Source organism: Patagioenas fasciata, chromosome 29 (genome assembly GCF_037038585.1).
Source record: "Patagioenas fasciata isolate bPatFas1 chromosome 29, bPatFas1.hap1, whole genome shotgun sequence".
Taxonomy (NCBI): Eukaryota; Metazoa; Chordata; class Aves; order Columbiformes; family Columbidae; genus Patagioenas; species Patagioenas fasciata.
In genome coordinates, this window is record NC_092548.1 from 2,678,594 (window position 1) to 2,690,558 (window position 11,965).

The 11,965-nt window shown below is 50.0% G+C and overlaps 1 protein-coding gene and 1 pseudogene across 1 annotated transcript; both read right to left on the reverse strand.

The window, feature by feature from the left end:
* The window catches only part of LOC136113862 (dynein axonemal heavy chain 9-like), a 47,648-nt pseudogene extending 41,149 nt beyond the window's left edge, over positions 1–6,499 (reverse strand).
* Positions 6,500–7,958: 1,459 nt separating this feature from the next.
* LOC139825807 (dynein axonemal heavy chain 9-like) lies at positions 7,959–11,430 on the reverse strand (the record flags this gene model as incomplete). Its single annotated transcript, XM_071800104.1, has 3 exons — positions 10,925–11,430; positions 9,030–9,098; positions 7,959–8,082 (listed from the first exon to the last, which is right to left on the reverse strand). Coding segments are annotated over exons 1-3 (384 nt in total), but the record flags the coding sequence as incomplete, so codon positions are not given.
* Between the last annotated feature and the right edge of the window lie 535 nt (positions 11,431–11,965).

Here is an 11,965-nt window from a genome sequence, read left to right on the forward strand (position 1 = left end):
AGCTGGTGTTCCGGTACCCACAGGAGATACTGGAGAACAGATGAGACACAAGTGATTTAAGGACCGGAAAAATGCTGTGGAGGGAAGCCTTAAAGAGACCAGGCTCTTCAGCTAATCAAAAGGGAGTCTGAGAGCTGAACAATTACAGCGCATAAGTACTTAAAGAGGAGAAAAACAACAGGAACCAAGAGGCTCTTTAATTTAGTGGAGAAAGGCATGAAAAAATAAAACACCAACTGGTTTCACAAATGTGAAATTATGTGCTTGTTTTTAACAAGATGGTGAGGAACTGGATGCAATTCTCCAGCTCAGTGTGCCTCCACATCCAGGAGGGAAGCGTTCTGAAGATGTGCTTTAGCTGGACACAGCTGCTCTCAGCAGAGTGACCCTCCGTGGCAGCCTTAGGCAGGAGCTCTGCTTTGGTGACCCCTCTCCTCACTCCTCAGTGATGGAGGTTTTTCTTTCATGTCTTTCATCCACAGAACCAACTCTTGAGACTCTCCACAAACGAAAGGTTGTGTCACCTTGATGCTTTGTGCATGGGAGGTCAGGAGATGGCTGATGCCCAAGAACAGACTTGGAATGATGCCTCAATTTTGTCTGTTCACAAATCCCAGCAAATGGTGCACAGTCATCTCTGTCCCTTCCCTTGAGCAAGGCTTTGCTCCAGTGACCAGGGGACAGAGTTACCCTCTGAGTCTGGAGGCTCCTCCAGCACTTGCTGTAGACAATGCAAGAGGCAGAGTAGAAAGACCACCACAAGTCAAAGCACAAAACAGAAACTTCCTTTTGGTGAGACTGAAGATGGTATCACGGCCAGAGCTGAGGAACCAGCAGTTACCTGTGTTTTCGAGGAGGTACTTGAGTGAGCACTCAATGGCAGTGAAGAATCCATCCAGAACTATCTCATCCACGTAATCCACATAGGCCTTCCAGATGTCAGATGCTGGGTCTGCAAGTAAGAGGCTCTGGTTTTCCTGGAAGAAAAAGACGACACTTTGAAATACAGCGGGGCTGAGTCTGTCCTACAAGAGCTGCCCACAGCTGAGGACTCATGGCAATGAGCACACAGGTACCAGCCCTGCGGGGGGAGAGAAACCAGACAGACGGATGTTGCTGCTGGTAGCATGGCCACAATTTTCTCCTTCTGTCAAGGGCTGCTTTGTCATCTGAAGCAACTCAAAATAATCACAAGGTAAAAATGGAGTGCGTGAGAGACTTAGCAGCCCTGCAACCTTCTCCTCCCTCTTCTCTGAGGCCAAAGGGCTCAAGGGTGCTTTGCAGACCTGGGCCAAAGGCTCATCCCAATGCATGAAGCCTCAGTCCTTGTGGCCTGTATAATGTTACCTCGGGTGGATGAGTCCTTCCAAGTGGACTGCTTACACCTCTGCCCTACAAATGGTCATCTCAAAACAAGAGAACTTTAAAATTCAGAAAAGGGTTTTTAAATAAACCAAGTGAAAATAGTTAAAGATTGGGATCAGAAGACAAAGGGTTGGCTTACAGCCTCCCTTCTCAGCTTATTGCGTTCCTTACCTCCAGGCAAGTTCACAGTCAGGAAATTCACGGTTTTCTAGGCCACAGAATGGCCCCATCCTTCTTGCGTCTCCTCTTCCACACCCACAAGACCAGCCTGGGTATCCATCCCCTGCACCTCCCAGGCTCTGCCGTGATCCTGTTCCGGCCTTGCTATGCCCTCTGAGGGCTCTTTCTCCTAAGCCTGCCAGGGGCTCTCAACACAGGCACGGGCTCAAAAAAAACGTAAGGTCCAGCTTGCAGTCTGCTGCCAGGGGTTCAAAGCTGGCTGTATTTCATCTCTGGGGACACAGGAGAGGGTGCCATTCCCAGTGGCATGGCAGCTTGGCACACATGAGATCATAGAATCATTCTGGTTGGAAGAGACCCTCAAGATCATCGAATCCAACCATAACCTAACTCCACCACTAACCCATGTCCCTAAGAACCCCATCTGTACATTTGTTAACACCTCCAGGGATGTGACTCCACCACTGCTCTGGGCAGCCTATTCCAAAGCTTCACAATCCTCTCTGTGAATTATTTTTTCCTAATATCCAATCTGAACTTTCCTTGGTGCAACTTGAGGCCACTTCCTCTCATCCTATCTCTTACTACTTGGGAGAAGAGACCAACCCCCTCCATGCTCCAACCTCCTTTCAGACAGTTGCAGAGAGCAAGAAGGTCTGGCCTCAGCCTCCTCAAGATAGAGTGGCATTGCCAATTGGGCTTGAGTCAACCCAGAGTTGCTGCTCCCCAACTTTACACATCAACGCTGAGTGATTAAACTGTTAACAGAGCAAGCCAGGGCTCTGGTGCCTTGCAGACTCACCTCCACATTTTGCTGACACAAGAGAAAGGGGAACTTCACAGGACTGAACACTATGGGAATGCCCATTTGAAAGCACCACCCCCTCTTCACCGTCCCATGCCCTTGTATTTGACAATGCCCCCTTGTCACTGGTGTTCTACTGAACCTTTACTCCAGAGGCCTCATCCTGGTGCAAAAGGGCAATGCAAGCCAGCATCTCACTGTCCTGCCTGTGCTTGTGGGTGCACGTACCCAAACTCTCTGTGCTCTTCTCTCAGCAGCCTCAAGACTCCCCTGCTCAAAAGAAGACCTGAACACCCAAGGGAAACACAGCAGACCAGCTCTTGGCCCCTTTGCTGCTGTTCCTCCAGGTTTGACCAGCACAGCAGGACAGAGGCATGGGGACATCCTATTTTGGGCCACGGTGCCTTTCCCTCCCCAGGACCTTCATGCTGCTTTGCAGTTGGTCCTGCCCTGTGAGCCACCAGAGCAGCGGTGCCAGCCCTTCTGCCTTGGCCACAGCCCCATGTTCTCTCCGGTCAATTTAGGAAGTGTTCCCATCTTTTGGGTGTAGCTGGAGGTGGTTGAGCCTGTCACAGCTGTAGCAGCAGGACAACGTGGGCATAGTAAAATCCTCGCCGTGGGTTCAGAGGGTACAGAAGTGGGTCAGAAGCCCAAGGCTGAGTGCAGACAGTGAAGTAAGGTGAGCAACAAGGGCTCAGCGTCCCAGAGAGGGTCAGCCCAGTCTCTCCAGAGTCCAAGGCCAGATGGTGACCCTCAGGAGTGGGCTGGACCTAAAATCCATCTGCCTTCCAGCCAAGGTGCTGTCCCTGACACGCTAAAACCTCTGGGCAGGTGAGGCGCAGAGATTTGGGCTTTCTCCTGCTCTGCAAAGAGGACTCTCAGCTCTGGCAAAGCCACTGGAAAAAACCCAGGGTTCAGACAGCAGCTTTTTTCTTGTTACTCAGCTTCTCCCTGGACTGACAGCGTCACCTCCTGCTCCCACAGAGGAACAACAAGCCTAAAGCAGAAAGGTCAGCCACAGCCAGCTGCCTCTCCATTTTAAGGTGAATATTTCGGAGGAGTTTTTCCTCTGAGCAGGATCCCAAAGCCTGATGCACGACTCCCCTCTAGTGGCTTCACAAGAACCAGGACTGGGAGCCAGACTGGGCTGCATCGGCTCCCACTCCTGCTCCAAACTCGGTGCCTGGTCAGCAGCCCCGCACACTCAGCTGTACCAGCTCACCCATCAAAGTATTCCTTAATCAACAACAGGTAAGTTTTTCAAATGAGTTAAGGGAGTTAATTTTAAGGTGAAGCAGCTCTGGACATTTTCACCAGAGCGGAGAGACACCCAGAGCCTATGAAGAGTCAACAAACCCCTGGAGAAGGTCCCCCCTCACCTTCACCAGCAGATGAATCCTCTGCCCTGACTCTCGGACAAGGCTGTAACGCCGTTCCAGGCGGTCCTGACAGTCCTCCAGGCTCAGCAGCGATTCTCTTTTACAATCTCTTCTCACAAATATGGGCGACGCCCACGATCCCACGATGGTCTGGATCTCCTCAACATTGTTTTTGGCTTTCTGTATCCTCTGCTCGAGGTCATGGACATCATCCATCACCATGGAGATGTGATCCCAGACACCTGGTAAAAAATGAGATGATTGACTACTTTTTTTCAGAGCTGCATGGCCAAGCTCTTGTGCACTCTCCATAAGACTTTTCCCCCACGGTTTCATGTATTTCTCACCCATCATTAACACAAGAGACTTACCACCTCAACCAAAAGAGTCACTTCTAGCTCCCTCCTACCCCAACAATCCATGGTACAGCTGCAGCCTCTGTTTTCTGCCAGGAGCACCAGCACCGTGGGGACGTCTGACACTTCCCCCTTTCCCGTACCCAGATTTAATCTGCTACCAGAGAGAGAACAAGGACAACAGGCTGAGTGTTCCTGCCACTGTCACTAGAGCAGGGACCCACAGCCCCACAAACACAGGCTGTGACAGCCCAAGGTACCAGCGAGGGCTGCATTTAGATTCAGGGAACTTCATCTGCAGGAAAGTCCCTTCATCTTTGTTGTGCAATGGAGAAAGAGTTTTTCAGCATGAGGAATTCTGCTTTGCAAGTTCCCAAGGGAGGACACTTGTTCCTGTTCATACCACAAGCCTGATGACAGAAATATATATTCCAACAGCGAGCAGTTTGCTTTCACCAAGAGGAAACAAATTGTCTTCCTCCATTCTGCTTTGCAGTTAAAACTGATCAAGCAAGAACACTGGTTAAATCATCCCAAAGTCACGGTGCACAAACCTCACCACTAACCACAGTATTTCATCCGGCTGGAAAGGATAACGAGGTGGCCCTGGCCCCCACCGGGAGAAGTCTGTCCCAAGCCAGATGGCTGGGCCAAGGGGTCCCAGTCCCTGCACAACTCAGGGAGAAAGCAGTGCCTTGGGGACACAGGGACATGACCACACAGTGGGTCACTTGGGCTGGCACGGGCAGGGAGCAGACTCTTCAACCCCAGCCTTGCCAGCTCTCACAAACCCCAATCTTGCCGTTTCCTCAGCATCACTGCTTACAGGGCAGCCTCTCTTCCCCAAAAGCCCAGAGGGAAGCTGAAGGGATCAGGATCCTGTCCCCAGCCCAAGCAGATCAAGGTAAGATGGGAAGGAGCAGGCAGGCTGGGGGCTGCCCTTTGTCTCCCCAGTGCTGGCTCTGCTGGAGAGTCCCCTGCCCTGCTGTGAACTGTCACTGGGAACCAGGTGATGGAGGCTGGGGACATGGGAGGAATCTGATGAGACCCAAGTGAGCAGGTTAACCATGAGCAATGTGCCCTGTGGCCAAGAAGGTTGATGGTACCTGGGCTGCGTGAGTAGGAGTGTGGCCAGCAGGTCGAGGGAGGTGAATCCTCCCCCTCTGCTCTGCACTCGTGAGGCCCCATCTGAGTGGTGTGTCCAGTTCTGGGCACCCCAGTTTAAGAAGGACAAGGAATTACTGGGGAGAGCCCAGCGGTGGCTACCAAGATGCTGAGGGGTCTAGAGCATTTTTCTTCTGAGGAAAGGCTGAGAGAGCTGGGGCTGTTGAGCTGGAGAAGAGAAGCTGAGAGGGATCTGATCAATGGGATCAATATCTCAGGGTGGCTGTCAGAGGATGGACCAGACTCTGTTCAGTGGTGCCCAGCACCAGGGTGAGGGGCAACGGGTACAGACTGAAACACAGGAGGCTCCATCTGAACATGAGCAGAAACTTGTTTGCTGGGAGGTGCCAGAGCCTGGCCCAGGCTGCCCAGAGCGGGTGTGGAGTCTCCTTCTCTGAGACATTGAAACCCGCCTGGACCCACCTGTGTGATCTGCTCTGTGACCCTGCGTGAGCAGGGGGGTTGGACTGGGAGATCTCCAGAGGTCTCTTCAGCCCTCACCAGTCTGGGATTCTGTGAAATCCTGTACGGCCTCTTTTGCCCTAACACAGAGCTAGCTCACCCTCCATCTTCCAGTTGAGTGTTTCTTCTGCCTTCTTCAGCTTCAAGTTAATATCCCACAGCTGCTCCTGTATGAGAGGGTATTCGACCTCCAGGACTGTCTTCAGGACCTTGTTGTATCTGTTCACCATCAGCTCCAAGTTGGCCGCCAGCTGCCGGTATGACTCCTTGGAGGAATAGATTTCTGCTGCCGTGGGTGGGATGGCTCCCAGCCGGCTGCCAGACAGGTAGCTCAGCTCCCTCAGCACCGACACCAGCTGCAGAAACAAGGCAGAGAGCTGAATGTGAGACAATCCTCCCCATTCACCTGGCAGACACCCTCCCGTCAATTCTGGGGATCTTAGGGGGTTCCTGCTGTTTTATTCACAAAGCAGTACGCTCTGAGAAGGGCCTGGACACCTCCTAGTCCAGACCATCTCCCTCCCATTGATCTTTGCCTCTGATTTGCTTCCCAATCAAAGACATCTAGCTCTGTTAACTACCCAGCCAGCAAACCCTGTGCAGCCTCTAAAAGCCATGATGATCTCTGGTCTTCTCAGCTATCCTCATCAATACAGTCTTTCAGCAATACTGTGCCTGCAGGAGGAGGCACAACCAAAAGCATCTTTGAGTTGTGATGGAACGGGATTGAGTGGGTTATTAAACTATAAACCCAAGTAGAAGTGAGTCCCTGCAACAAACGGAGCAGCAAGGTCTTCCAACGCAATATATCACTTCTAAGACAAAAAAAAAAAATCTTTGCTCAGTTTAGTGGCTTGTGAGAGGGAAAATGCTCCTGAAACTGCACATTTTGGCTGGGTGACAGAAATTCAGTATATTGTATGGGCAATGGCAGGGGTGAGGAGTATCTACAATACTAAAGTGACTATGTCCACAATGACAAGAAGAGGAAAGAAAGACGGAGCGCAGAAGGGTGAAGGGAGCAGTTTGAGGAGGTGGATGGAAGAGGATGGGATGGGAGGAAGGGAAAAGCAGGGGACTGAGGGAGCAGGAGGCCAAGTGAGATAGAACCAAACTCCCCTCCCTTTTATGCACTGGAATGTCTGAGACATCCCCACCATGGTGTCAAGGATGTCTTACCCTCTTTCCCTCTCCTCCATGGAAGGTGAGCTCTGGAAGATTCTTTAATGTTGAAGGGTTGCAAATACATCCTCCCTTTAGGCAAAATGAGGTGCTCCTATCTGCTCTGAAGGGCATGAAGGGGCTGCTAAGCAGGCACCTGAGGACATGAGGCAGTCCTCAGTACGGAAAGCTGAGAGCAGCGCAGAAGCACTCAGAGACTGGAGCTGAGAACATGCTCAGCACGTCACAGGCTCCAAACCCTGGCACCAGGGTGAAGGGTGGAAAACATCCCCTGGGGCCATTTGCTTCCCACCTTAGCAAGGAGATTCCAAGGAGCTGGACAAATCCTTTGTCTGAGAGCCAAGCTGGAATGAGCTCTGGAACCTCAACACTTTTCTCTAACAGCAGCAAGTCCCAGGGAAAGGGGGAAGTGTTTGATGTTTTCCCAGGCCCCTGAGATTCAGCACCTCCGCAGCAAATGGCATTTCACATTTGAGAGGCCCCAGCTCTCATCAGGCCCCAGCACCTTTGAATCCACCTCTGCACTCTGCTGGCTTGGACCCTGCCTCTGCTTTGGGCAGGGGGATGGTCAGGCCTCCCTGTGCTGGAGAGGGCAGCCCTAGGGAACAGAGACCTACTGGAAGCCTCCTGCACCACAATTAAGGAAATCCAACAGCCACAACACTGAAGTAACAAAACAAACCTTTCCTGGGATTTTTATACCCTTTCAGGAAGCTCAGATTTCAGGTAAACATAACACGAACCCACGTCTGTAGGATGATGCTCCTACGCTCCCCACACCAGCGTCAAACCAACCTGCTCTGGAGATGTTGACACCAGTTAACCTCTGGCTACTCACAGACTTTCTGGCTTTAATTACAATCTGCGCTGCTTAAACTGTAATCCTGATATTTTACCAGGAGACAGAGCCCACAAAGGGGATGGTTAATTCATGTCACCCATAACAGATGCTCCAGGGACCTCAGCAGAACAGATCTAGTAGCGATCCCACCAGACTTGCCATGCACGCTGGGGCACAGCTTGGAGACGTGCCCTCCAGCAGACAGGAAAGCTAGTTCTTACCTGGGGATCAAAATTAACTGTGATCAGTTTGGTTTCTGGATCTCGCCGGATAAGCGGTTGAGTAAGGTTGTACTGTGATTTTTCAGAGACTGTCTGGGACCAGTCTGCATAGAGCTTCTCCTGATACCTGCCGGAAAACAAACAAACAAATTAAAACATCCACCACGGAGCTGCCAAGCCCGCACACCAAGACATAGAACCAAATAAAAGCCAAGTCCACTTCTGAGGGCTGAAGAACATCAAGGAATATTTAAAACCCACCCACACCACCTCCATAAAGATCTTGGCTTCAAAGACAAACACCTGAAAACCAGTGACAGCATCAAGTCAGGAAAACAAAGATCCCCCAAGTACCATTCTTAGCAGAGGATTCAAATTTGGGGACAAACATTCAAAAGCTCAGAGCAATCAGTTCAGTTTTAGCATCAAACATTAAGATATTAAGTGAGGTGCAACGAATCCCACTCCCACTTGTGGAATACACACATTACAGCCACGGTAAGTACACTGTGAATGGGCACAAGTGGATTGAGACTTCTGGTCAGCTCAGGTTTTCTACCACAGCATCTCCTACATCCAAAAGAATCTCGTTCCAACATTTCTGCTGGGCTGCACAGCCCCTGTCCCTCCCATGCAAACTTCTCATTTCAAGATATCACAGAAAGACTGTGGTGTGTAGCAAAGGATTCCTCCTCCTCTCTCATCACAAAATTCCTTCTGGCTTAGAAAGAGACATTCTCAGGCCCTGGGCTTGCAAATGTGCTGAAAGGTGGTTTAGAGAAGGAGAAGGAAATGGCCTCAAGTTGCACCAGGGGAGGTTCAGACTGGATATTAGGAAACATTTCTTCCCCAAAGGGCTGTCGGGCATTGGAACAGGCTGCGAGGGCAGTGGTGGAGTCATCATCCCTGGAGGGGTGGACAGACGTGGAGACGAGGTTCTCAGGGACACGGGGCAGTGCCAGGGTTGTGTTAATGGATGGACATGAGGGTCTCTTCCAACCAAAACAATTCTATGATTCTATAAGGTTTGGCTTTTTTTCATATAGTTACAGTCATGCCTGAGCCACCACTTACCTGTCGAGCAGCTGGATCATTTCTTCATACTTCTCTATCACCCTTCTTCCTTCAGCAGAGTCCAAGCAGCTGGTGGCACAACAGACAAGCTCAGCGTTACATTTAGCCCTGTGAGGCTGCAGTCTCTATTTACCCCTTCCCAAAACCACCCACCACCTTGCAGGCAGAGCCTGGCTGGGGATCTTACATTCCAACCCCACCATATCGCCCAAAACCATTTCACTGCACAAAAGCTCTCCAAGCCCCAGTGCGCCCTTTTGCGGGTGTTTGCATGGCAACTGGCAAATGAGAACCACGTCCTGGGGGAAGAACAAGGGCCCAGAGCTGCTGGAGGAACACTGGTCTCCGTAACATACTCAATGCTCCGGTGTTTGCACAGAGCAGGGCAACCTCTGCTCACCAGCCACCACTTTCTGAGGTCAAAGAGGCACAGAAAGAAGCAGAGTGTGGCTCCCGGCAGATGAAGCTCTTGGCGGTGCCCAATTCATGCCCCTCAAACCGAAGAGCAAAGGTGTCCCAGAGTGCGGGAGGCAGAGCCCTGGCCACGCTGCCAGGGCTGTACAGCCCAGGGAACAGCAGGCCAGAGGAATTCTTATCATGCTGTCTTTTCCCCACTGTTTCATCTACAATATCCAAGTTTTCCTCAAGATGGTTGTTGATTTTGGAGGACATATTGACAAAACTTGAATTAACTTAACCAAAAGCTGGAAAAAAGGAGCGCCTGAGCAGTCACCGCTGGGCAAGTGCTGAGAAACCTGCTGGAAGTAAACAAGTCCTCTGAGCAAATCCAAGTAAATCCCAGCAAAACCACTTTTGTTTCTCCTTTTTAATCCTTTTTCCCTTTCAACAGCATCATGTCACCACCGTTGCAGAGCATGTTGTTAACTACTCTAAACAGAGGACAGAAAATCAGTGTGAAATGCAGATCTGGGTCCTTCATGCTGGACAAAAATTTGCCATTTAGGTTCATATCAGACATGATAACTTGGGCTCTGTGCTGGGAACAGCCCAAGAGTTTGTTTCATTGCACCAATGTCTTTGCTGCTGCAGAATAACTGTGCACTTAAAGACACTTAATGGCAAGATACAGTGAGAGAAGGTTACAAACATGGTACAGTGACGGTCAAGTTATTTTGGTCAAGTACATTAAAAAAGTGGATCCATTTACACAGAATCCTGACCAGCACACGTGAAGCCATTCCTGTGAGCTACCAGGTGCAGTCCCTAGAACATCCGCAGTTGTCATAAGTCCAACACTGCCTTGCTTACAGAGCTCTTAAATGTTGTCTCATGTGGTGCCAGCTGTGAGTATGAGGCCATACTTCCCTGACACCATCCGTTATAACAAGCATTTGGGTGATAAATATACCAGCATTGGTTTCTTTCCTTGATCTTGGGAGATGGCTCCTTTGTTTAACGCTGAGAAAGTTTTCTTCTGCCCGCAAAATGCTCGTCTGCTCCCCAACATGCAAACCCAGCTCCATCGACCCATCTCAGCTGAGTCCAGCCCAGCACTTCTCTGCTATTCACAGTTTGGATGATGCCAGAACCAGGACTTGCAGCTGAGGAGGTCCTGGAGAACATGCTGAGTGGGATTGCAGCAGGAAAGGTTCTGATACCTCTTTCAATTGCAACCCGGGAACTATGTCTGAAAGCTGAATAGCCCACTGTGCCTCTTAATCGCTTCAAAACAAATCCAGTTAATGAGTTTCTTAAAAAAAATAATGATCACAAGGAAGCTGAAAAGCACCAGTGCAACCACTTCACACCTCTTTGACTAAGAATTATTTCAGCTATAACCATGGGATAATGTTCACCACAGAAAGAAAATCAGATTGATTACAGAGAAGATAGCAAGGTGGTCATAAAGCAACTTAGCTGGAACAGACACGCACAGATGTGGGATGTGCCTGAAGTGATCAAACGGCACCTGGATTCGCGCTCGCAGCTCCTGCGCCCAGCGCAGCGCTCCAGCCACCGGCGGCATGTTCTTGTGCACAGGGGGGATCCTGGGGAGGGCACATTGGAACAGCGTTTGACTGAACACTGCACTTGTAACCCCAAAGATGCAACAACAGAACCTCATTTGCAGAAAACTGCTCTGATTTCCCAGCTTCCTTCCTTAAATCCAACATCTGCCACACTGATGTAGGTCTGTGACCAAGGCGAGTGCCTCTGGATCTTGAATAAGGAGCTGAGATCGAACGAGAAGCCCAGACTATGTCCAAACCTGAGCTGATGTGAGGTGTCCCTTGCCTGGGACACATTCCCCGCCCCTCACAAACACTGACATAGGGATTTCTGACCAGGAGTTACTTCTGTCCGCCTTATCTAACAGCCACAGAACAATAACCACAAATTCACAGCAAATGATTCTCTCCATGATTCTCTCCAGTCCAGGACTTGCCTCGTTCCAGTATGATCTTTCTGAGGCAAGTAAATAGGTTATTGTTCAAAATGACACACTTGAATCCTCATAATCTGATAGAAATCCACCCATTCCCCCCTGTGCCAACAGTCACGGGGAATAATAAACTTGGAAAAGGCTGATTAAACCCTTGGTTACAAAGTCCCACTCGCATACTTTGCATTTTAAGCATTGTAAGGGAAACAAAATAAATTCATTCTGAGGAGCACATGAGTGGGTTTGCAGGTCCCATGGGGTGTTGGAGGCAGCACACAAATGTGGAGAGAAACCTCCTGTCACAGCCTCGCTGGGAGAAAAGCTCAGCATGTGTCTCCATTCCCAGTCACATATCATGCATACACATTTGAAAAAGGGTATTTTTACTCCTAACCAATTATTTGCTTTAATACTAAGAACAGAGCTTTCCCAGGCATTTCCATTGCCACTAGGAGCTACAGAGGCTGAAAACATCTGCAATTTGTAAAGTTTTGGGTTCCTTAGAAAAATAAATCATTTCCCCCCCAAATTA